Raw genomic sequence first — 27,329 nt, forward strand, 5'->3', positions numbered from 1 at the left:
CAGAGAGAGACAGAGAGAGACAGAGAGAGACAGAGAGAGACAGAGAGAGACAGAGAGAGACAGAGAGAGACAGAGAGACAGATAGACAGAGAGGCAGAGAGGCAGAGAGGCAGAGAGGCAGAGAGGCAGAGAGACAGAGAGAGAATGAGAGCGTGCAAGAGAGAGAATGAGAGAGAGAGAGCACAGGGAGGAGAAATTAAGGGACCACAGGAGAGTTCGGAGGCAGCAGGAACTATAAAGCAGGAAATCAGGAACCACAAATTGACAACACACGCTGTCTGCAAGCATTGCTACCTGATGCAGTGCACAATCATCTTTATTGTTGCTGTGAAATAACCTGCAGCTACATTGAGGAAAACAATAGGAAATAACCCTTACTTTGCAAATAAGTGCACAGCTAATTAAACCACCAACAACATTCTCTAAAGTTGGGAACCTGCTTTTCTTTGGAACTAGCTGGCAACATATCATAGGGATTTAGTATGGAATAGGCTGAGAACATTGGAAGTTTAGTATTAAATGTTGGCGAGGAGAAACTGGAGTGCTTGAGGCTGGAGTTTGCAAAAGCTGGAATAAAGATTCTGGTGAAGGCAAACAACATTAAATCATGGGTCCATCAGCACCACTCACTAATCTACCAACAAATGCTACACATTCCCTTAATCTGACAAATATGAACTTAAGCCACACAAAGCTTCAGTAAAATAAAATCACTGCATTACCATAGGTGGGAAGTATGGTACATGTTTCGATGTTTTTAGCCTGATTACTTAGGCTAGATATGATCTTTTCCAGTGCAGTGGAATTCAGCCTTTAGTTTGCACAGGGTTCTGAAGTAAAATGCCATTATTTGAGCAAGAATTGCAATTGCTTAGATGTAACCTTGCAGTACTTGCTGAAAGCACCAGGTGGCATCATGAACTAAAATTAGCTATGATATCATCCTTATTGATGGTGCAATATCTGGTAAAGATTAAATGACAAGGTCGCGATTTCTGGCTAAGCGGACTAATGAATTATATAAAACTGAAATAAATCTTCACTGTCGCCTTCCCAAAAGGCATGATGTCATCCTGAGAAGCTGTCAGGAGGCCTCGGTTACAGAGCTGTGGAGTGCGACTAATGTTACCGACACTAATAAGGCCCAAGAGATGATCCAACATTATCAATCCCTTATTGTTTCTAATATTGAGGCCTAATGGTTGATGCAGTTTGCAGCCATCTGCTAGATCACTATTCAGGCAGCAGCCAGCACTCAAACTCTCACCTCTCCTGCTGTAGACTGGAGAGAGACAGATGGCAATGCCAATCACACAACAAGGGAGAACTGGTGTAGAAATCCGTTCAAATACAACTCTCAGGGCCACCTGAGGCTGGACATCGACTCAATCTTCATGGGTGTTTCATTCCACACGCCCCATTTACTCCCATTAACTTTATAATTAATTACATGCAGCTTAGTTAAATAGTTAGGTTTACTCAGATCCCCCTTGACTTATTTCTGTGCTCTTTCCACGACCAACCCCCTCCCCTCCTTTTTGCATAAAATCTTGGCATCAATAAGGATCAGTTCCATCCAAGAAGTTGCACCATGTCTATTCTTCACTTGTCAAACAAAAAAAAACCTACTGAACGTTTTGTTCAAGGCTTCGTTAACCTAACAATTCACTGAGCAGTTATTTGAGGAATATATTATCTCTTACCAATAGCAATATGAAAGCCTCATTACAAAGCTTTCAGTTTATCTGCCCTGGTGCCTAGCTCGCAGCTTTTTCATGGTGTACTCCACACACTGCATTCAGACACAAGCCAATCACCCAGTCACAAATAGACAGAAAACATTTGCTTTAGGAGCAGGATAAGCAGTGACCCAGTGCCTCTGAGCTCCAATATGATCTCAGGTTTTCATTGCCTGCTCCCTTCCTCTCCTCCCATGTACAGTGGTCTGCCTCCAACAGGTATGTTTGCAGGGAATTTAATCTGGCTCTTGAATTCAGCACAATGGCTAACCTGACAGAACATGCAGAGCCAAACATCTGGCAGATTTCCCTGCGATGGCCAGTCAGCTGCTTATCTGGCTCCACCAAGGTAAAGGAAGAGGTTACAAAAGCGAGTAAGACATCAACTTAAACAAGATGGGGAAGTCCGTTGCAAATTTGGATTGTCAAAGCTCAAGTACGTAAACAATGGACTGAGGAAACAGTTATCTGCAAACCCAGCTCCAAGATTTGTTTAACTGAAAATATCCTGACGTGGCTGGGGAGCGCGATTGGATAAGATACATTTTAAACAGCTTCCCCTCAGTCTTTAACACTGACCTCTCCAAAAGATGACTGCAAGGTATTATAAATATCTACTTACTCTTGGATCAGCTCCCTCTGCGCGATGTTGCCACATTCCATTGCCTGAATAATTATTTCATGCTCTTCCTCGGAGAGGCTCTTATAGGACGTGAGAGGCAGGCTCAGCTTCTTGGCCGGAGAAGGGTCAACACCCTGGAGCCATGGATGACCCTCAATCTCTTCCAGAGACGCCCTCTTCTTCGGATCCCTCTGCAGCATCCTGGAGATCAAACTGCAAAGAGGCAGAGAGCAAAAAAACACATTAGTGGGTGGAAGGACTCGCAAACCCAAAAGGACTTCATTTGCACGCAGTTCACCACAGGTTTAAACTTCTCTCTCAGGAGAAGACCTATCCTCCTGCCACTTTCGGTCAGCAAAGGATGGAAACCTGTTCTGAGGGAGTTGCGAACAGGCCTCAGACCTTTCAAGGAATACCCAAGAACAGAGTGTCACAGCCGGTTAGCAGCTGACCCTAACCTCTCTTCAGCTGATCTGGTCATCGCTGCTAAAAACGAACTGGGTTCGAAATTTATGCCAGGACAGCAGGTGAGGATTTCAGGAGTGTTACCGTGAATGACCAAATATTTGCAAAGTACCAGAGTGGTAATGAAAAGGGCTGCTTAACTCTTGGAGATGGACTATAAGTGCTAATGATGTGAGATGCTAGCTTTCTGTCACATTACAAGTACATTCTTTGCAGCAGCATCAGAGCAGTGCAGTCTAGAACAAACATCAATTGCCTGGACTATAAATACCAGAAGCTGTTGTGATCACAGTAAATCCTCGGGACACCCTACCACAGATGCTCCAGCCATCCCAGTACTATGTATCTCTCTGGTTTCTTGAGGGATGGGATTCTGGATTGCTTATACTTTAGTGGGGTACCTGCAGGAGGGTCATGGCTAGCTTCCAGGGTTACTCAGCCCAATAAGGGCAGCACGGTGACTCAGTGGTAGCACTGCTGCCTCACACTGCCAGCGATTCGTGTTCGATTCCAGCCTCAGGCGACTGTCTGCGTGAAGTTTGCACATTCTCCCCGTGTCTGCGTGAGTTTCCTCTGGTTTTCTCCCACAATCACAAAGACGTGCAGGTCAGATGCTAAATTGCCCATAGTGCCAGGGGCATTAGTCAGAGGGAAATGGGTCTGGGTGGGTTACTCTTCAGAGGGTCAATGTGGATTGGTGGGGCCGAATGGCCTGTTTCCACACTGTAGGGAATCTAATCTAATCTAAATAAACCCACCCCACAACGGAGACAAACATTATGCAGCCTACTCCTTCATTTGAGGGAAGTTCCCCAGACACACACAACTCTCATGGCAAACTTGGAAGCCACCTAAATAAAGACCTGTCCAGTAAAACAATACACCACTTCAGGCAATAGGTAAGATAGAATTTGAATCTGTGAGAACTCCCTACCTGCCAAAAACATCCCCCCCGTTCCCCAAAATACATTCAACGTCAGGAACAAGTCCAGCAGTTTCACGACCCATCCGACCGGAATTCTGCACTGACGCTGTGACCTAATTATTATCTCTTTGACACAAGACACCACTGACTTCCCTGTGTACAATGTAGGAACAGGAATGTGCTGTTTAATACAAGAATCAGCTATAGGCAGTGACAGTGATGTGAGGCACATTCTGTTGCACAGTAATATACATAAACGCATGACATACAATAATGAATTAAAAGACAACAACAGAAGCATCTCACAGTCACACAGAGGAACAGAGACATGCACATTGCATTCAAAGAATGTTATTGCTCCTGTTATTCCCCGTGGAGCTCAGCAAACGAGGAACCATTCACCAGCACCCATTTGCAGAGATGCAAACAATGGGCTTCTAAGAGCTTTTGCAAATGTCCTGGTGCTAATTTCATCAATGCAGTGTGCGTTTAGACCCAGGACTGGAAATTGCTCAAAGCATGTCTCTCAGGGTTAATAAATCAGCCGTTGAATTAGTGAAGTTGTAAGGTTTACAGTTGCTAATCATTAAATATTGACCTTTTGACTGCAGTTTCCATTTTCTGATGCGCAGTGTCAGCAGCTGGACTTGCTTAAGTGGACCCACAAACAACACATTTCAAATTCATCTCCCATGTGAATACCAGGTCCTCACTGACACATACAGACCCAACTACACAGCTACGTTAAGTTGGTTTTGGGAATACTGAAGGACAGTTCAAGTAATATCACAAAAAGTTAAAGAGTGCAGTGGGCTATTTTTTCCACTTGTACCTGAATTTGTTGGGTGCTTGGGAAACCTGTGAAAATTAAGACATTTGGCATCCAGCTTTATACTGCTGGACTTGGCTCATGGTTGCACTCTGGTCTCAGTCACAGGTAGGGAGTTCTAGTCCCATTCCAAACAAAACCAGCTAACATGAAGAAATAGAATTGCGAATAGGAATGAATTGCCCATACACCATGGATTGAACTTCTTAAATTTCCATAAACTTTTATCACTCTAGATTTTAAATAAATAGCCCCTAAGCTGTCAAATGTCTTCAATTTGGGAGTTCAAAGTTCAGATGGGAATTCAGAAGCACACTTTGGATTACTGCAGTTTCTTGAAGCCAAATATTTGCAAGTTCAGTCACAGAAAGCCCACAGGCCCTGGCCTGAAATCATGGTATTTTCCCGCCAGCACTAAGAATCCACTGGGAACAGATGCTGGAAAAAGCCTCACAGCATTAAGGAACAAATTTCAAAAAAGGATTTGAAAAGCAAAAGTCCAGGTGCAATCCCTGGACTTTGAGAGAAAGAAGAAACAAATGGAATGTATATTTATGTAGCGCCTTTCACACCTTCAGAAGGTCCTAATAAAACCTAATCAGGGCTTAATCTAGGTCAAGATGGAAGCCACTGTATACACAGTAAGGATTCACAAACAATGAGTTAAATTATTATTGGTTTCTTAAATGATGTTTATTGAAGGATAAGTGTTGACCAGGAGAACTCCTCCATTCTTCCTCAAATAATACCATGGGATCCTTTCTGTCTTCCTGACAGAGCTTGAAATTAATGTCAAAAAGTCAGCGTTCCCAATACTATAAGCCTAGATCCTCAAATCTTAGGATTGATGATCGGACATAGAAATTTCTGACTCACGAGCAAGTTTACACCACTGAGTCAGAACTGACTCATAACTCTGCCATTCAGATTTCAGTCAGGATGTCAACAGCACGCTCCAAACTGTTCTCAACCTGCCAAGTGCACACACAAGATCAGACTCGCTGAGATGTTGTGAGGAAACCAGTTTTTCCCAAATTCCAACACCTTCAACATTCATCAAAGAATCTGTAAACATACTGATTTAACCTGATTAGGTGGTACGCTGCATCAGGAATTATTTTGCTGCACGCAAGGTAAGCAGTAATGAGAACATTTTCGCCAAAGTGATTCAGGAATTCCACCGTCTCACATTCTGAAACCTGACACTTCAGCATGATGCAATTCTCACCATTGTGAAGCTCTCAATGTTGGTGACTGCAAACCAACAGATAACATTGTCTGATCGATAAAACCCAGGTCAAATGGTTGCGTGCACACCATCTGATTTTGGTGTGTTTGTTGGCAGTTCTGAAAGAACAGCTGATTCCCTATCATGTGGTTGGTTTGAGCTCTCTGTCCAAGTGGAAGATGCCACCACGGGATGGAGAGCTGGCTGGAATCCAATAGAAATGCAGCGCACCAGCTTTTTGCCCAGAAGTTCCAACCAGCAGCTACATCCTGCCCAATGAAGACAATGAAAGTACTTTTCTCAAACATTCCAGCCCATTTGAAACAATGGTCTCTGGCCAAAAACTCCCAACAGACATTGCTCCCATGTTTCTTTTAAGAAAGGAAGTTTTGCAGAGGATTTTTCTAACAAATATTTTGAGGACAGAAGGGGCTTGAATCCTTTATTTCCTCATGAGCCCAAACGAGAGACTATTAATACTTTAATGGGCCCTGGTTAGCTCCACTAGCTGGGTGGTGATGTCAACAGCGCAGGTTCACTAAATAGATCCTGCCTTCTCAACCTCAGCCCTTGCCTGAGGCATGGAGTCCTTCTGGTTAAACTCTCCAGTTGTCTCTCTCTAACGAAAGATCAACCCTATTCCCCTCTGGGAGTATGATGGCATTACAGGGGCACTTTCGAGTTTTAAAAATTGCTACGATTTAGATTGTTGTTAGCTTGTATGTGTTTATAAGTAATTCCCCTCCTATTTTGAGGTCATTGTTTTCCTCTCACTATAATTTCCCAGATAGTTGGAGGGTATGCAGCCCCAGTGGAGGACCACAATGTCCCGGTCTCAGAGTGAGACATGGGAAAAGCATCCAAACCTTGCCTTTGCCAGGGTATAATATCCAGTGAGGAATTTAAGAATGAGAGGAGGTTGTTCAATGCCTCAAGTTCGTTCTGTCATAAATAATGGGTGATCTGTAAGCTGATCTATCTTATTTGCTTCCGTAACCTTAAACATACTTGTCTGACGAAAAGAAATAGTGCATTCCTTTCTGCATCTCCCTCGAACTTGTGAACTGGACCGAGTCTGGTAAACATGATGAATGGTAGATCCAACCTGGCGCTCCCCAAATTGCACCACAGCCTTTTTTCTTTCATATTGTGTTGAAGTGGTGATTAAAAACAGGCAGTGTTTATGTACAGTATTTTGGTATGGGAACACAGCTGGTTCGAATCTGCAGCCTACAGGCTGTTGAACACAAAACACCAGCCCCAGAGACTATTCTAAGCAAAGCACCACACTCTATCACATCTTCACTGGATTATTCTCTCAACGTGCCTTCTGTATCTCTATCCCTCTCAATACCTTATATTGCGCACAGACAGGAAGGGAAGAAGATGCACATTGATAACTACAGTCAATCATACAGCAGAATACCTTCACTACTTTCCCACTACACTTCACTGCAGCTGTCTGAGACACTTGTCAATTAGCAATGACAAAATTAGGAACAAAAAACAAAATTAGGAACACTGGGGCAGTACGGTGGCTCACTGGTTAGCACTGCTGCCTCACAGCGCCAGGGACCCGGGTTTGAATCCAGCCTTGGGCCCCTGCCTGTGTGGAGTTTGCACTGATCTCCCAGTGTCTACGAGGGTTTCCACTGGGTGCCCCGGTTTCCTCCCTCAATCCAAAGATGTGCAGGTCAGGTGAATTGGCCGTTAGGTGCATTAGTCAGGGGTAAACGTAGGAGAATGGGTCTGGTTGGGTTACTCTTCGGAGGGTTGGTGGGCCAAATGGGTTGGTCCCACACTGTGGGTAATCTAATCTAATCATTCAAAAATGCACACAGCTCTCTCAAATACTGACTGAAGCAAGCCTTACGCATCAGCCCGTCAGCTCTGATACACTGGATGTGCTGCAGCCCCTCAGGCAACACATGCTACTGACAGCTCCAGTAGATTGAACGTCATACATTTTTATTTACACGAAATGCACTTAACTTTTCCATGTCTTCTCTAGATCTCAGCCTTCGATGCAGCATAGAGGGTTAATAGCTGCTATACTAGGTGCTTTGTACTTGCTGCAGGTACAGGTATGGCCTGCTGTGAGATTTACACTGTACCCCTGCCACCTTTACCCCAATTGTTAACAGCCAATAAATTCTCACTGAATGCCACAGAAACTATGAAACATCTGAATGACTTCCAGTCCTCACCTGTCAAAAGCACCCCAATCCTAGTCGTAAGAGTTCTACACTCAACTCCTGAGAAAGCAGTTGGTGGTTCCCCCTGATAACGTGGAACTGAATAGAGTGCTCGTGCTTATTACACACAGTACCTAACAAAATTGTTTGTGTCGTGTATCTAAGCGAAGGGGGAGAAACCCTGAGCCCAATGGGGAAAGCCCAGGGCTTTGTACACCGCACCTGACCCTGATCAGACACAACAGGTGTCTGTTGTAGATGCTACTTCAGTAAAGGAAGGGAAATGGAATTTTGTCCTACACTGCTAAAGGGATTGAGTTTTTTTTAAATTCATTTGTGGGACTTGGATGTCGCTGCCTGGCCAGCATTGATAGTCCATCCCTATTTGACCTGGAGAAGGTGGTGGGGAGCTGCCTTCTTGAATCGCTACAGTCCGCTTGCTGTGGGTTGACCCACAATGCCAGTAGGGAGGGAATTCCAGGATTTTGACCCAATGACTGAAGAAACAGTGGTATATTTCTCCAAGGAAAGGTGGTGAGTGGATTGGAGGGGAACTTGCAGGTGGTGGTGTTTCCAAGTACCTCCTGCCCTTGTCCTTCTAGATGGAAGTGGTTGTGGGTTTGGAAGGTGCTGTTCTAAGGATCTTGCAGATAGTACACACTGCTGGTACTGAGCGCTGGTGGTGGAGGGATTTAATGTTTGTTGATGTGGTGCCAATCAAGTAGGTCGCTTTGTCTGAATGGTGTCAAACTTCTTGAGTGTTGTTGGAGCTACACCTGGTGGGCAAGAGGGGAGCATTCCATCACACGCCTGACTTGTGCCTTGTAGATGGTGGACAGACTTGGGGGTGTCAGAGCTGAGTTTAAAAGTAGAGAGGCTATGTTGCAGCTATACAGGGTGCTGGTGAGACCACATCTGGAGTACTGCATGCAGATTTGGTCTCCTTACTTGAGAAAGGATGTACTGGCACTGGAGGGGTGGACATTTATGGAGCAGGGTGGGGGTTGGGGGGGGGGGGGGGGGGGAAGAGAGGATCTTATTAGAAACATATAAAATTATGAAAGGAATAGATAAGAAAGAAGGAGAGAGGACGTTTCCACTGGCGGGTGAAACTAGGACCAGAGAGCAAAGCCTCAAAATTAAGGGGAGCAAATTTAGGGCGAATTGAGAAGGAACTTCACCCAGAGGGTTGTGAATCCATAGAATTCCCTGCCCAGTGAAGTGGTAGATGCTGCTTCAGTAAATGTTTTGAAAGCTAAGATAGATTTTTTTATTGAACAATAAAGGAATTAAGGGTTATGGTGAGAGGGTGGGTAAGTGGAGTGAGGCCATGAAAAGATCAACCATGATCTTACTGAATGGTGGAGCAGGCTCAAAGGACCAAATGGCCTGCTCCTGCTTGTAGTCCTCATGTACGACCTCTTTTTCATCCTGAATCACTGATGGGCCAGCCTTCTAACTCATTTACATGCAGCACAACCTCCAGCTAAGCCAAAACCTGGAGAAGTGCAATACTACAGCTATAGCAGGTACATCTTGCAAAAGCTAATGCATACACAAATATGTTTATATCAACAGTAAACACTTAATCAGCTGAGTATCCAACTACTAGCCATGAGTGTGTCCCATAGGTCATTCTGTATGGTATTCTCTGTCAACTTGCATTGTTGAATATGAAATGGATAAATGTGTTGGACCATTTTTAATGTTTCTGCCGTAGCCCGTTACTTACACCAGTTCCAAATCAATTGTTCAACGTCATTAATGAATTCATTGATCCCTTTACTGTTAAAACCAGTTCACTGAAATCCACCATATCCAGGTTTTGGCTCATGACATGATTCATACAGACAAGGAAGGGTCCCAGGTTTAGACTATAATTACTTCACTGGTCTCAACAGTAGCACTGGAGAAGGGTCAAGCAGTTATTCTTGCACTCCCTGGAACAGAGCTGTCATTAGTCACCAGTGCTGGGTGGCCGAGATTCCAGTTAGGCTTGACAAAGATGCTCTCATAATAGTCTTTTAAGAATCAACAGTCTTTCAAGACTGGGACTCAGAGTTCCGTCCCCCTCAAACAGTACCCATCCAACACATGGCTACCTCCATCTAGAAGGACAAGGGCAGCAGATACATGGGAACACCACCAACTGAAAGCTCCTTTCCAAGCAATTCACCATCCTGACTTGGAAATATATCGCTATACCTTTACTGTGGCTGGGTCAAAAAGCCGAGAACTCTCTCCCAAAGGTCATTGGAGGTCTACCTACAGCACATGGAATGCAGCAGTTCAAGAAGGGCAGCTGACCACCACCTTCTCATGGGTAATTAGGGATGGGCAATAAATACTGGTCCAGCTAGTGATGCCCACATCCTATGAACAAAAACAAACTCAGGTCACACCTGAAGATGAACCATTTTACTGAGGTGCGACAACTCAGCTAGTCTCTGTGCAACAAATATCTCCACAGATTCAATTATAGAATTTTTTTTTAAAAAATGAACCAAATATCATGAGGGGAAAAGAAAAGTAAAATCCAAATGTTCAGTGCTTGGTTAATGTAAAATAATCAAAATCATTAAGATGGGGATCAAGACCTTCTATCACAACCCACTTGGGTAGAAGAACAGCTTTTCTTGATTACTGAAGACCCAAGCGGGAAAAGGTGTGTTGTGCTGTACACCAGGGAAGCAGCAGACGACCATGTTGCTGTCTCAAATCCTGCAGCTAATAAACTGCCAGTCTCCGTACCACTCACTGCTGCACTTCAGTCAAAAAGAACACTTGACACAAGTCAGGCACGGCTGACAGGTTCAAATTGTTCCCCTACCCAGATACATTGATAAGAAGGTGCTGATAGAATGGGACGCAAAAAAAGCTACAAGGTAGGAAAGCCCTGCCCGGTCACACTAAGGCCAGGTCAGTCCACAGCAGCCAACCATAACACCTAAGAAAAGCTGGCACTCCTGCAGCGACTTTGCGAGATTGTTTTTAAGAGCTAATGCACCAACTATTCTAAAACACATTTCAAACTCTGACTTCGTGTCAGGGAAATTTAGGTTAATTATCTATGGCACTCTCCCAAGGCATGTTGTGAGCACTCAATGATTGTTGTCCTTATGCGTGGAGTGCAATAAGCGGTATCCGATTCTACAAGATTTTTTTAAACTGTATGACATCATTTTAATTATTTGTTATAGCCCGATATTGAACAGCAATTGCCAGCCTGTTCTGTCAGGAGATGATATGCTCCACAAAGATCATTCCTATGCAGATTAGTGGAATCAGCCATCTCTGGCATTGCCACTGTAACTTTTAAAGTTTGGATTAGCCCCCCAGGCTGGTTTGGCATGACATGGGCTTCAGGTAGCCCCCCAGCACACCCAGATAGTGAGTGATACAGCATTTTCATCCCAGCTTTCCAGCAGGAAAGATAAAATGGTTAAAAAAATGCATGTCCTGTTTTTACATTTTACACCCTACCTTCAGGGTGTCTCTGTATGTTTTACAGAACAGCTTTCAATTTAAGAAAAATGTCAATGTGTGCACAATAATTTCCCAGAAACAAAATTAATTATCTGCTTTAGCAACAACGGTAGAGGGATAACTGTTAGCCAGGACACTTCCCCATGCATCTTCGGAATAATCCCACACCATAATTTTTCTGACTGGAACACCTAGATCAAAGCTCAGCATAAAGGAGACTTGACTGTTCTCACCATAGAACACCCCACTATACTACACTGGAATTTAACTTTAATTATTGTACCCATGAAGGTCAATAAAAATAAAGTTACCAAACATCAGATTAATGAGGAGGTTAGGGCAATCAAAGTGGATTCCAGAGAAAACAACTTCGTTGAGTCCGTAACAATATGGAAAATGGGGAATGCAATGGTCCTGCTTTTAAAGAAATTGTTTGACAACGCAACATCGGAAACTACCAGAGGAGGAGGAAAGGCTACAGAACTAAGTGGACCATACCAATACCAATTATAAACTGGCTAGAGGGTAGAAAAGAGATTAGGAGTAAATGTCAGCTTCCTCACATAGTTCAAAGGGATTAAAGGTGTATCATAAGGTTGTGTTATATTACCATTTCTGTCCATTCTGTACCACAGGTGATATTAAACAAGGAGGCATATTAAACTAAAGGAGGCTTCAAGCAGATTTTGATAAAATGGTGGAAAACTGGCTGATGGAATTCAATGTTAGCAAATGTAAGGTGGCACAGTTTGGTAAAAGGAAGTTAAATAGAGGTAGGTATCTCTGCAATACACGACGACAGTATATCTCAGTGCACCCTGGTCAACCTCACTACTCAAAAGGAAAACAGTGATCACTTTAAAAACTATTGTATATTTTATTCAGTAATAGAAACAATGCAGTACTAAATCAAATGGCTGGAATACAGGAATTCAAAATCTCATGAACATGTAATTTTTAAATTCCTTCACACAAGATGAATGAAAAGCAACAGTGTTTCATATCCTCGATCCTACAGTGTTCATGTGATGCAAGTTAGTCATAGTTTGTTGAGAGTAAGTTTCCCAATTGTTAACTAAAAACTTGGAGATAAATTTGTAAACTAGCTTCACTTTTGGACTGAAGTACTGAAATCTGGGTTAACCCTCCTTAGTGCAGGGCACTAAAGATATTACACTCACTATATTCATGTTCACAGCAATGAATCTTATTTTTGCCAAATACCTTTCTGACTTCAATGGTTTCTCTGCCAAAGAGGTCATGTGGAGTACAGTGACAGTGAGCACTGTTGTACTTCCAATGTGAGAGCAGTGGCCCCTTGAATAGCTTCATCACTGCAATGATTTGCAGCAAGGCTGGCATTATGCCCAAGACTGGCATCTCTTCTCTGTAAGTGCTAAGCTACCGATGGGCAACATATCACTGCAAAGAAGATTGTCCATAAATTCTGCTGTGATTGATTGAACAAAATACAGTGCCAGGGATTAGCAGGTCAGTCTGAAGGACAACAGCACTGAGATGCTCTGCAATATCCTTTTCAATTCCCTATTCAGTATTGCTACTCAGTTACAGTTTCTGTTACAATTTAAGATAATGCAGGGTTTTGTCAAAACCTTCTATAGCTTTGGAATTTAATTTTACCTCTCAGATCCTAATCTGATTCGTTTTTTGAAGTGATATATCTCACAGTTACTCCTATATCATAAAACCGACACTCTGGACCTTTACTGTTAATATTATATCAAATCCCTTGAATCCTGCAGCATCAAATACGCAGGATGTCTTGCTCACTAAGTACGAAAGAATGAATCAGTGAACTGTTTGATGTTTTTACCCTATCTCCATAACACTCAGACAAAAATAGGCTTTTCCATCATTGCTATTCCCATGCGATTTATTTTATTCACATCTCAGCAAGCTGCCTTTGCAGATTATACACATCAGTGATGTTGCTGGCCACCAAAGTACCTTAAAAGAAGTGAGCCATCTTTAAATAGTCTCTTCAAGGAGATCAATGCAGCATGATAGCTTCAGCTCAATGCATGAATTTGTATTAAATAGTTTCACATCTATGTGTTACTAGAATTTAAAGACTCAGACCTCTATTCCATTTTGAATCACTTAAACAACATAACGGAGAGTAGGATTTGTGAAGCCTGGCCCAAAATTGCAGTGAAACTTGCAGCATAATTATGGGGCAATGTCAATTGAGGAGGAACTCAACACGCTCATTTCTGATCAGCGGAAATGATCCAACAATATCCTGGGGCGGCATAAATACACACGCAGGTTTTGACCATTTTTAGAAATCACAGTCCATTTTATGCCATATCCAGCTTTCTTCAGAACTTCTATGATGCCTCCTGTCAAAACCTTTATGAATATAACTCTGCCGCAAACGCCCTGCAGCTCCTGATCATTTCTAGAATTTACATTAGTTTGGAATAGGCAGTGAATCCACGCCTCATCTATTTACACACGATAGGACAGAGTGGCAAGGTAGGTCGATACTCTACCAGCTCGGTCTGCCCTTCTGCCTGCTACTGGCAAAAGGAAGGAAAATGCCAGGATACAGGATTGCTAATAGAGGGTCCCAGGCGGGCCTTTAGCATGGAGAGCGTGGGGATTTGATTAGGGCAATAGGTCAGCAACATATAGTGGAAAGATTAGCAGACTAGACCAGAACATTCCGGCCCATGGATGTCATAGATAGTGAGCTGGACAAACCACCAGTAAGGGCTACACAGACAGAGAAGTGTTAGCTGACCATCGAGGGGACCAGCAAGTTGGGCAGGCAGTGCAGTCACCTGTGATTATTCCATGTCTTGCAGCCTGTCAGGTGAATGGCTTCTCAGGGGAAAGCAGCAGCAACAGCAGCCAGATCAGTGGCACCACTGTCGTGCAGCAGGGAGGGTTGAATTGTAGGTGAGCAGTAGTGATAGGGGACTATATGGTCAAGGGAGCAGGTAGACTTTCCGTGAGACTCCAGGATGGGGCATTCCTCCCTGTTGTCAGGGTAAAGGATGTCTCTGAGCAGGCACAGGACATTCTGAAGGGGTAGGGTGAGCAGCCAGAGGTTGTGGTCCACATTGGTGCTAACGACAGAGGCAGGGAGAGAGAAGAGGTCCTGCAAAGGGAGTTCTGGGAATGCGGTGGGAACTTGAAAAGCAGGACTTCTTGGGTTGTAACCTGTTAATCACTTCATGTGTCATGTCAGTGAGACAAACAATAGGGAGATAGTACCATTAAATACATGGCTAAAGGGTTGGTATAAGAGGAGGGCTTCAGAGATCTTCTAGCACAGGTGTGACCTATACAAGAAGGAGGGGTTGCACCTAAACTGGGGGGACACCAATATCCTGGAGGAAGGTTTACTTGGGAGGGTTTAAACTAGTGTGGCCTGGGGAGGTAAGATCTAGTGCAGTAGGTCAGCATGTGAAATTGTCCCAGTGTCTCCTTGGGTTTTCTCCAGGTGCTCCAATTTTCTCCCACAGTCCAAATATGTGCCGGTTAGGTGGATTGGCCATGCTAAATTTCCCATAGTGACCAGGGATGTGTAAGTTAGGTGGGTTAGCCACGGGAAATACAGGGTTACAGGGATGAGAGATGGAGGGAGACATTGGTGGCTCATTGGAGGGTCGGTGTCGACTGAATGGGCTGCTTCCATACTGTAGGGATTCTAGGATTCTATTCTATTCTATGATACTATCAGAGACTTGGTTGAGAGAGGGACAAGACTGGTAGCTTAACATTCTGAGATTTAGGTGAGATAGCGAGGGATGTAAAAGAGGTTGGGGGGGGGGGTTACGTTACTGATAAGGGGGTCTATTACAGCTGTACTGAGGGAGGACATCTTGGAGGGCTCTTCCAGCAAGGCCTTATGGGTAGAACTCAGGAATACGAAGGATGCAGCTACTTTGATGGGATTGCAATACAGGCGTCCCAACAGCCATTGAATGATACAGGAACAGACATATGGACAGATTGTGGAAAAATGTGAAAATAACATGATTATTAAGGTGGGTGATTTTAATTTCCCCACATTAACTGGGGCTCGCTTAGTTCCAGAGGCTTGGATTGGGGCTGGGGTATATTTGTATGGTGTGTCCAGGATAGTTTTTGAAACAGTGTGTAAATAGTCCAACTAGGCAAGGTGCCATACTGGACCTCTTATTGCAGACTGAGCCTGGCAGGTGATCAAAGTTTCAGTGGGGGAGCATTTTGGGAACAGTGACCATAATTCTGTAAACTCCGTAAACTGATTAAGGATAAGGCTAGTCCACAGGTGAAAGTACTAAACTGGGGGGAGGCTAACTACCACAAAGGCAGAAACTAAAGAATGTCGAATGGGAGTGACTGTTTGAAGGTACTTGGCACCCACAAAGGCCAATTGATTTGAGTTCAGGACTCACCATCTATAGAATCCATCTACTAGGCCCACTGTCAAGGAAAGGCAGCCAGCATTCTCAAAGATCCATCCCATCCTGGCAATGCTTTTCTTCAACCTCTATCATTGAGAAGGACAGAAGCCTGAAAACATGCCACCAGCCGGTTTTGATACAGTTTCAACCCTACTTGATAGAATACTGAATGAACTCACAAACTCTTAACATTCGCCTGCACCTGTGTTTTTTGTTTTGGTCGCTGTTTACCTACAATTTACTTAACTATGCTACCTAACTACATGATCTGACTGTATTACTCACAAGTCAAAGCTTTTCACTGTGCCTTGTCACACGTGACAATAAATTCAGAGTTAAAAATCACACAACACCAGGTTATAGTCCAATAGGTTTAATTGGAAGCACACTAGCTTTCGGAGCGACGCTCCTTCATCAGCGAAAGCTAGTGTGCTTCCAATTAAACCTATTGGACTATAACCTGGTGTTGTGTGATTTTTAACTTTGTACACCCCAGTCCAACACCGGCATCTCCGAAGCATGATAATAAATTCAATTCAATTTAATTCAAATGTTCCTGTGAAAATGAAGGATAAGGATGGCAAGTTTCAGGAACCTTGGGTGACAGAGGAAATTGTGAGCTTAAGTCAAAAAGGAAAAGGAGGCATACATAAATTTTAGGAAAGTGAAGACAGACAGAGCACCTGAAGACTACAGAGATAGCATGAAAGAACTCAAACAAGGAATTAGGAGGGTCAAATAGGGCCATGCATTGGTTTTGGCAAATGGGATTAAGAAAAATCCCAAGGTGTTTAATACATATATAAGGAGCAAGCACGTAGCTAGGGAAAGAGTAGGTCCACTGAATAACAAAGGAGGGAATTTATATGTGGAGCCAGATGAAGTGGGTAAGGTCCTTAATGAGTACTATGTATTAGTATTCACAAAGGAGATGGACATGGTGGATGTTCAGTCTCGTGAAGGGTATGTTGATATTCTGGGACATGTCAATGTTAAAAAGGTGTTGGGTGTTTTAAAAAGCATTAAAGGTAGACAAGTCCCCAGGACCTGATGGGACCTATCCCACAATGCTGAGGGAGACAGGTGAGGAAATTGCTGGGGCCCTGTATGAAAGCTTTCTATCCTCTTTCGTCACAGGACAAGTCCCAGAGGAGTGGAGAACAGACAATGTTGTTCCTTTGTTTAAGGAGGGCAGCAAGAATTATATGGGAAATCACAGCCAGTTGAGCCTTACATCAGTGGTAGAGAAATTACTGTTGGAGATTCTTAGGGACAGGATTTACTCACTTTTGGAAAAGTGCAGACTTATTAGTGACAGCAGCACAAGGGAAGTAGACAGTAGAAGGCAGAAACCTCAGTCACATCAACATACAGAAGGATCTAAGTGTACAGGTCCACAATTCCTTGAAAGTGGCAACACAAATGGATAAGGTGGTCAAGATGGCATAGATTATAAAAATTGATAAGGTATGTGGCAGCTGTATAAATATTTAATTAGACCACACTTGGAATGTTGTGTACAGTTCTGGTGGACACACTACCAGAAGGATGTGGAGGCTTTAGAAAGGGTACATATTGCCTAACTTGAGGGTATTACATATGCAGAGCGATTGGACAAACTTGGTTTGTCTTCATAGAGTCATAGAGATGTGCAGCACGGAAACAGACCCTTCAGTCCAACTCATCCATGCGGACCAGATATCCCAACCCAATCTAGTCCCACCTGCCAGCAGCCAGCCCATATCCCTCCAACCCCTCCATATTCATGTACCCGTCCAGATGCCTTTTAAATGTTGCAATCATTCTTGCCTCCACCACTTCCTCTGGGAGCTCATTCCATACACGTACCACCCTCTGCGTGAAAAAGCTGCCCCTCAGGTCTCTTTTATATCTTTCCCCTCTCACCCTAAACCTATGCCCTGTGCCCTGGACTCCCCGACCCCAGAGAGGAGACCTTGTCTATTTATCCTATCCATGCCCCTCACGATTTTATAAACCTCTATAAGGTCACCCCCCTCAGCCTCCGATGCTTCAGGGAAAACAGCCCTGTCAGTCTTTTCACACATTCCAACTGCTCCTATGCTTTCAGCTATTTTATATCAAGACTTGAGGAGGAGTATGAGCATTGACAGCAGCATAATAAGTGCCAGCTTTTGTTGCTTCACAGACAGATGGACTGGTTTAAGTGAACTAGATTTGATCCAAATGCTCCCCATCTTTTGTTACAGTGACGAAAATCAGAAGTTTATCTTGATGCCTTGGGCTACTTCCTCATTCGCAATATCTCTTCACCAATGCCTTGATGCTGCTGTTACTGATAAATAAAAACTCCCTCTCTCTCTCTCTCTCTCTGCCGTGCTCCTCAACATTGTTTCAAACCTGATCACTGTCCAGCTCGGTTGGCTGGATTGTCAGTTTGCAGAGCAGTGTGATACCAACAGCATGGGTTCAATTCCCATCACCGGCTTGAGGTTACATGAAGGACTCTCCTTCTCAATTTCTTCCCTCGCCTGGGGTCTGGCGGACCTCAGGTTAAATCACCACCACTCGCTTCACTCTAATAAGAGAACAGTCCCTATGGTCTGGTAAGACTATGGTGACACAACAAATGCCCTGGCGCAGTCACAGTAATGATTCAGGTCTTCACGCATGATGGATTCACAATCAGAAATATCAAGGGGCTGCAATGGACCAGTGAGGGAGAAAATCAAACCCAGCTTTTGATTAGCCTGTCATGTGACTTACTGTAACATCGCATGCTGCAGCTTTCAGAATGTACGAGAGCAGGTTATAGTGAGCTCCAGGTCCCTTTCAAAGTGGTTCAAAGCCCCTCAGACAGCTGCCTGTCAGAATAGTGCAAACCAATTGCTGTGTCAATCTCACAATCCAGATGTTCAAGTCCGCCTCCTCACTGTCTATTCACATCAGAGGTAAAAGACTTTGCCCCCGTGCTGAAATTATTTTGGTTATTTGTCATTGTGAATCAGATGTTATCTGTTGGATGAGACATAAAATCTGTCTGGTGTCTCAGGTAGATGCAGAAAACTGCGTGGCAATATTTCAAAGAGAAGTGGAGGTGGGGGCTAACCTGGTGTTATTGATAAATATGTCCCAAGATCAACAAGGAACAAATTACCTGCTCATTCACACAAGGCTCTTTGTGGAAACTTGTGGCTGCCGCATTTCCCTACATTTGCAGCGACAAAAGTACTTCGTTGGTTGTAAAATGCTTTGGAACATCCTCATCAGGTTATGAAAGGCACTACATAAAATTCCTTCTCTGCAGGATTTGAGTCAATGTCCCTGAAGCAAACTCTCAGCACGCATCTCATCATGTTTACTGTTCCAGCGACAGTTTCTCTCAGACCAACAGTACATCTCCATCGAGTGGCTAGTCACACAGGAACCCATTGAGCAGGTTTGATCTGCAGCCACTGGTTGTTCTTCTCCATCCATCCTTGCAATTCCCATTTGGCTACTGCCGAAAGCCTGCTTCGGAAAAATCAGTGAGAAATCCACTGGCAGAGGGCTCCCAGGGGACAGGTAACGGCCTAGGGCTGTATAGGACTAGAAAGACCAGAAACATAGATTTCATAGAATCCCTACAGTGTGAAACAGGCCATCTAGCCCCTACAAGTCCACACCGACCTTCCGAAGTATATCCCACCCAGACCCATTCCCTACTACTCTGCATTTACTCCTGACTAATCCACCTAACCTACACATTCTTGGACACTATTGGGCAATTTAGCATGGTCAATTCACTTGACCTGCACATCTTTGGACTGCAGGAGGACGCTAGAGCACCCGGAGGAAACCCACGCAGACACAGGAGAATGTGCAAATTCCAGACACTTGCCCGAGGCTAGAATCGAACCTAGGACCCTGGTGCTGTGGGGCAGCAGTGCTGACCACTGAGCCACTGTGCCACCCCCTCGGTGCAAGCGCCAATCTTAGCTGGCCACAGTTACGACAGCAGCAATGGAACTACCACAGTCCCTGTGCCTCCCTTGGTTAGGGAGAAGGGGTGGATAATGGGGAAAGAGAAAAGTGGAATGGGCTCCCAGTCACTGGAAGTCTCAAAGGAAAGCATTCTTTGGTTTCCATTGAACAAGGGCAGTGGAGAACCAGGTTTCATCCACACTCAATGCAAAAGGACTTCATAGAATCATAAAATCACTTGGCATTGAGGTAAATCCACAGTGAGTGACTGGTGGAGAGTAGCTGATACTCACGGAACCATTCTCCAGGAAGGATCAGCATTTGAAGGAAGGCAGTTTCGCACCAAAAGTCCCCGAAATACCACAGAGGAAATTTCCACAACAGGAAAGTTGAAGTTTAAACATTTTGTTGATTAGTATACCCACAGACCAATGTCAGCTACTGTGCACATTTAACAATCGCTGGATACACAAGGGCTGCCCACAATCACCTCATGCAAAGATTTTTCTATTCTTTTTCCTTTCTGTATCACCTTCAACTGTTTCCTTTCTTTCTGAAGTTTATTCTCCATTGTCCAGACGGTGGTTAGAATCACAGCAAGAGCTGGTCTCATTTTCTCGGAAATTGGAATTTCTCACAGTCAATGTCAGATCCAATCCTCAGAGACTCTTCCGGAACACACTGATCTGTGAGCTGAGATCAGTCTTTTGCAGTAAATAATAGAGTTTCAATTCCCAACTTCTATCAATTTTGGACAGACAAACCACTGACAGCACAATCAGGCATATATTGTCATCTGGCAACTTTCATCAGGTGACTCTAAAACTAAATAGCGGTTTGGGATTTCTGCAGGAACTGCTTAGTGCTAGCAGAGTGCTTTCGATTTTGAGACAAATTGTACTCCCTCATTTTTTTTTTACTCCACAAGAAAATTTCACATTTTCTCCACATGCCTCTGTCTCATTCCTGGATAAACAGGAGAGGAAGCTGATATGATAGAGGAGGTTAAACTATACTTCCACCTCCTTCACAAGACCGAACACTCATCTCAGATGACAACCCGTTTTTCTTCTGTATGAGGTATTTCTATTCAGCAACAGCCCAGCTTTGATTAGGGCAGCATGGCGGCTCAGTGGTTAGCACTGTTGCCTCACAACATCAGAGACCCAGGTTCAGTTCCAGACTGTCTGTGTGGAGTTTGCACATTCATCCTGTGTCTGTAAGGGTGTCCTCCGGATGCTCCAATTTCCTCCCACAATCCAAAGACGTGCAGATTAGGTGGATTCACCATGGGAAATGCAGGATTACAGGGATAGGGTAGGGGATAGGAATGGGTGGGACGCTTTTTGGATGGTTGGTGTGCACTCGATAGGCTGAGTGATCTGATTTCACACTGTAGGGATTAAATGATTAGGAAAACATTATACTGGCTCAGGATTAATTAAAAACAAATCATTTAAAATTGGTACCACTCCCTTCACACCCAACCACTCCCACCTCTACCTCAAGCCCTCTCATTCTTATCAGATAGTTTATAGGCAAATTGACTCTGTGTTCAGAGAAACTGGGCGAGGAGGTAATTTTAGAACAAGAAAACAAGTCGTGAAATAAAACAAAGTGCGTGTTACTTCATAAGAGTTATTAGTTATTAAAGCTTCAAAGAACACAACTAAACATCCATTACTTTTACAAAGTTCAAAATCAACAGCTAGGCCTGTTACTAATATTGTAATATGACGGTCATCCAGATGAAATGGGTAAACATGTTGAAGGTGTACACTGGCTACCTTACTCTAAGTTTTACATACTGTCTATTAACAAGGCAATCAAATGCTTGTTCCCAGCCCACAGCTTGGTAGATTGTCAGTCAGTGGGACTGCACTGTCACAGCAGCCATCACATAGCTGATTCCTACCGGTGTGGGAACACAAACAGGGAATTAAGCAGCTTTCTCTCCACTACAGCCACAATCAGCATGATGCAGCACAGTAAGACAATCCCTTCCAAGGAACGGTGACAAAAGCATAGAATTCTTTCAGTGTGGAAGCAGGCTATTTGACCCATTGGGTCCACACTGACCCTCCAAAGAGCATGCCACCCAGACTCATCCCCTATTCTATCCCTGTAACCCTGCAATTCCCATGGCTAATTCACCTAGTCTGCACATCCCTGTGCCCTGGGGGGCAACCTAGCATGGTCAATCCACCTAACCTGCACATCTTTGGACTGAAGAAGAGCAGGGATAAGTAGGTAAGTTGGAAAATCAGTAGTAAAATTAGCCTCTCCTGCAATCTTACTCAAGCTTCACTTTACATTCTTGAGAGGGGAAGAACAGAATTGATCAGTAAAAAGATACACAATTTGTTTCTGTTTCCCCCAGGATGACAGTGGTTTTCTTGCAATGTGCTCTCGCAAGAACTTCCCCCATTTTCTAAAGGAAAGAGGATACACTTACATTTACATAGTGCCATTCACAATCATCTGACCTCTCAATGTGCTTTACAGTCAAGTACGTTCTTTTGCAATACAGTCACTGGTCTAATGTGGGAAAAACAGCCATCAACTGGTGCTCCTTTGTGTTCCACAAGTAATAATATGATAATGACCAGATAATTTGCTCGTGATGCTAACAGAAATATCAGGCAGTACATTCGCTGCTTTCTGAAATAGTATCACAAAGTTCTTTATGACCATCCAGAGTGACAGGAACTTAGGTTAACATTTAATCAAAAGACCTGAAGTGTAGCTTTCCCTTAGTACTGCACTCCATTATCAGCCTGGGTTTATGAAAATAACATGAAATCCTTTTGAAAAACCTTCTGCAATGACATCTCCTGTCCCCAGCTGTCTCCTAATGAGTGTCTGAGTAAAGGGTTGAAAGGAATAATCTACTTGGTACAAAAACAGACAGACAGTCATGGAGAAACTTAGCAGGTCTAGCAGCATCTGTAGAGAGAGAGAGTGTGATTGGTTTGAGTCCAGTGACCCTTCCTCCCTACAGGACCAGTGTCTTGGTTTTTGTTTCAGATTTCCAGCATCTGCAGTTCTGTATCTTTAGTTTATCTGGTATGCCCTTGCCTCCAGGTCTCCCTGCAACAATGAGAGGCTGGTCAGGTTAGCACTGCAGTAACCAAGGCAAGGAAAGTCCTCAGGTGAGGCTAAGAGAATGATCCATGGAGCTCAATGGTCCAATGCAACAATTGAGAAGCTTAGTCCATACTCCAATTCCATGATGAGTTTCTGTTCCACTGCAACTTAAGTCTTAACCTTAGTACTGTCAAACTAGATAGGGCTCAGCCACATTACCTAACTCAAGCACATCTAGAAAGAAAGATGCATTGAGATGGTTAAACAGTTACCCCAGGCCACCACTTTGCCCTTTCAGGCAGTAAACTGAAGGGCTATACTCCACTCCTCCCAATTACAGCAAATTGCATGGATTTCCATGCAATCCCACAGGTCAGAAGGCAAGTGTTAACCAGCCATAACTATCATCAGCTCCCTCACTCTCAGAACACACTAACCACCATGATCTATAGCACAGGTAACCAAGCAACACAAATACATTGCGCTCTGAGATCTGATGAGGTGTTCAATGAAACGTGAAAAATCTGCAACCTTTGTTAATAAGCATCATCCACATTCAGTTTCTGTGGCTGAAAGAAGCAGTTTAACAAGTGAGAAAGAGACAAACAGATAGACTATGGTTGTGCGGACTCAGAGGCTCGACATTACTGATTGGTCAAGTCAAGTACAAGAGAGCTTAATAGTAATTCAAAAGAAATCCACCATAACCCAAAAATATCCAAAGACCAGGTGAAGGTTAACTTTGTTTTTGACGACACAAGCACATCAGTTGAAACCGAGCCGTATGATGAGGAAGGAGGGGGTCTGTAATTGGCCTGTGGATCACACTGCTGGACACAGGAGGGACGCAAGTGATGCCAGGTGACACAGTTGCACGTTTGAACTTGACATTTGTGATGGTAGTAACTACAGTCCAGTGGAACTAAGTTTACACAGTGGCATCAAGCCACTGCAGAATTTTCTGATTCCTCCTGTGTTATGTGGAATATTTTACACCTGGGAGAACAGATCTGATAGGGGTTGAGGGGTGAGGGGGAGCTGGAGCTACCAACTATTGCTGATCTGTGGGCCACTCTTATTGGCACATCACAAAGTAAGCTTCAACCATTATCTCCTGGTTTCAAAGCAGACCTCAGCACAGGTAAAGGACAGATCACAAACAAGTGGCCAAACAATCACCAGATACATTGAGCTCATGAACAGTTATGAATGCAGCCAAGGAAGTGAGTGTGATGAAAATGTAAGCGTGCAACCACACTTCAGACCTGCCCCTTCCTGACGGTCAGGGCCACGGGGTTCAGTCAGACCATGAATTATTCTGATCAACTGCTGTGTTAAGTTATTTGAACTAGCCTGTTAAAATTAGCAAGGACGAATGCACTCAGTGAAACAGTGAGTCACAGTTGCCATGGGAACAAGGTAAGAATTGTTTCTGGACAGAATTGACGACTGTTTCGCCACATCATGCTGGTAGTGAGGCTGCTGAATTAGATGAGCTTTACAGCATCCTTCGTCAGCCCTCTTTCAAAAGTCTCCAGCTGGACACCATTGACAACATTAATACCTGCTTCAGTGTATGAATCCGCCATATTAATGGCAGAGTGTGCAGTATAGTCAGGGTTTCCTTCAGCCCCCCACCCCCTCAACTCTCACCTTAATGTAACTATATCTGACAGTTCAATATGACAGCCAGTTTTGATTATGCTATTTCAAGACTGACTTAATATCTCTCTCTCTCTCTCACAAACACATGCAGAATAGTACTTTTTAAAAAAAACACTTTCACCCGATTTCAATAGGGCAAGGAGCACCTTGAACCCTTGTTACATAATACAGCATGTAACCACGAGAGCCCCAATCACAACAGCCTCAGTTGTTTATGTTGCATCATTACAACTGCCTTGCCCTTATGATGAGCCCTGAAGGTACAAACATCAGATATCACAGTGAAGCAGTAGATGTGGTCTATATGGACTTCAGTGAGGCGTTCGACTAGGTTCCCAATGTGAGACTGGTTAGCAAGATTAGATCTCATAGAATACATGGAGAACTCGCCATTTGGATACAAAACTGGCTCAAAGGTCGAAGACAGAGGGTGGTGGTGGAGGGTTGTTTTTCAGACTGGAGGCCTGTGACCAGTGGAGTGCCACAAGGATCGGTGCTGGGTCCTCTACTTTTCATCATTTATATAAATGATTTAGATGCGAGCTTAAGAGGTACAGTTAGTAAGTTTGCAGATGACACTAAAATTGGAGGTGTAGTGGACAGCGAAGAAGGTTACCTCAGATTAAAATGTGATCTTGATCAGATGGGCCAGTGGGCTTAGAAGTGGCAGATGGAGTTTAATTTAGATAAATGCGAGGTGCTGCATTTTGGGAAAGCAAATCTTAGCAGGACCTGTACACTTAATGGTAAGGTCCTAGGGAGTGTTGCTGAACAAAGAGACCTTGGAGTCCAGGTTCATAGCTCCTTGAAAATGGAGTCGCAGGTAGTGAAGGAGGTCTTTGGTATGCTTTCCTTTATTGATCAGAGTATTGAGTACAGGAGTTGGGAGGTCATGTTGTGGCTGTACAGGACATTGGTTAGGCCACTATTGGAATATTGCATGCAATTCTGGTCTCCTTCCTGTCGGAAAGATGTTGTGAAACTTGAAAGGGTTCAGAAAACATTTGCAAGGATGTTGCCAGGATTGGAGGATGTGAGCTATAGGGAGAGGTTGGATAAGCTAGGGCTGTTTTCCCTGGAGTGTTGGAGGCTGAGGGGTGACCTCATAGAGGTTTATAAAATCATGAAGGGCATGGATAGGATAAATAGACAAAGTTTTTTCCCTGGGGTGGGGGAGTCCAGAACTAGAGGACATAGGTTTAGGGCGAGAGGGGAAAGATGTTAAAGAGACCTAAGGGGTAACGTTTTCATGCAGAGGGTGGTATGTGTATGGAATGAACTGCCAGAGGAAGTGGTGGAGGCTGGTACAATTGCAACATTTAAAAGGCATCTGGATGGGTATATGAATAGGATGGGTTTGGAGGAATATGGGCCCAGTGCTGGCAGGTGGGACTAGATTGGGTTGGGATATCTGGTCGGCATGGACGAGTTGATGTTTCCGTGCTACACATTTCTATGACTCTATAACTATAAAAGGCAACAAAACAGCTATTAAGTAAAGCTAGTCGTGGGAAGAATTATTTTAGAAAAGAAATAGCACTTTCAGAAACTCAAGCCAAAAACAACTCTTGGCAAGTATCAAGTGGATTTTATACTAAATTTGGTTCATCTTTCATTTTGGATCTCCTGAAAATCTTTAAAACAAGATAAAAAGATGAAAGCTTTAATCTACCTGAGTTGGTATTTATAACAGGATAGAGACCTGAATTTACAAAATCACTAAGTGGTACAAACTGGCTTAAACAACTTGGTTGAACATAGCCAATTCTGAACAGGTCCCATGGAATCTAAAAGGACAATTTTTTTTAAGAATTGGTAAGGGTAAATGATACTAGATAGATTCTGGTAACCAACTCCAGTAGAATCTATTCTGGGAGGTTTCAGACTTTCTCCTTTCAACAATACGTCTCTCCACCTCCAATAATTCCATAAACAATAAACAAAAAGAAGTGGAAATTAATCATTTTTTTTAATGCCCCTTGGGCCTTTTTATAACATTGGTTCACTAATGATGAACTAACTGAACATTTTTCCCCGAAATGGAAATCAACGTGCAAAGGTGGGACCAGCATAAATCATCTTCAACTGCGTCACTGATGCCTCTCCCTCAGTTCAGATCTGGTAACGCTCTGAATATTGCCGTGTTCAGTTCCAGTTGCAGTTCCTCAGATACTGGTGAACCGTGGGAAAAAAAACATACAATCTGCAAGAGGAATTGCAGCAACTCGACAGTGTCCCTTTCACAGTACCTTCCAAATCCATGACTTCTGTCATTAGAAGACTAATGGCAGCAAATGCATAGGAACAGGGACTCCACTTGGCATCAGTGTTCAACGTTCCTTCATTGTGACCGCAACCATTGTAGTGAAACTCAACAATCCTATGGGGAATATTTCCACTGCATGTCCTTCTGCACATCAAGAAGTTGGCCAAATTTTGTGAAGGATAACAGAAATGGGTGACAAATCTTGGCTTAGTCAGCAACTTCAGTAGCTGAATGAATAAATAAATAAATAATAACATTGGATGCCGTATTGCACCGGCCCAATGATATCCTCTCAAGTGAACAGCATGGATGTTTTTTGCACCAACATACACATAGCAACACACACAGGGGAAAAACTGAGGCCCACATGGATAGGTGAGAGTGGAAGCATTTTTAGTGAACAATCATATTTATGTAGTAGCTATGTAACTTTTATAAGTAATTCTATATTTAATAAAG

At 43.6% G+C, this 27,329-nt stretch overlaps 1 protein-coding gene across 1 annotated transcript in view; it reads right to left on the minus strand.

The window, feature by feature from the left end:
* snrkb (SNF related kinase b) overlaps positions 1-27,329 on the minus strand; it is a 125,942-nt gene that overhangs the window by 5,136 nt on the left and 93,477 nt on the right. Inside the window, exon 3 of the mRNA XM_043707176.1 lies at positions 2,362-2,574. Within this exon, the coding sequence (XP_043563111.1) occupies positions 2,362-2,574 (213 nt within the window). The remainder of the gene's footprint in view (positions 1-2,361; positions 2,575-27,329) is intronic.

The sequence above is a fragment of the Chiloscyllium plagiosum genome, chromosome 17, assembly GCF_004010195.1.
Source record: "Chiloscyllium plagiosum isolate BGI_BamShark_2017 chromosome 17, ASM401019v2, whole genome shotgun sequence".
Taxonomy (NCBI): Eukaryota; Metazoa; Chordata; class Chondrichthyes; order Orectolobiformes; family Hemiscylliidae; genus Chiloscyllium; species Chiloscyllium plagiosum.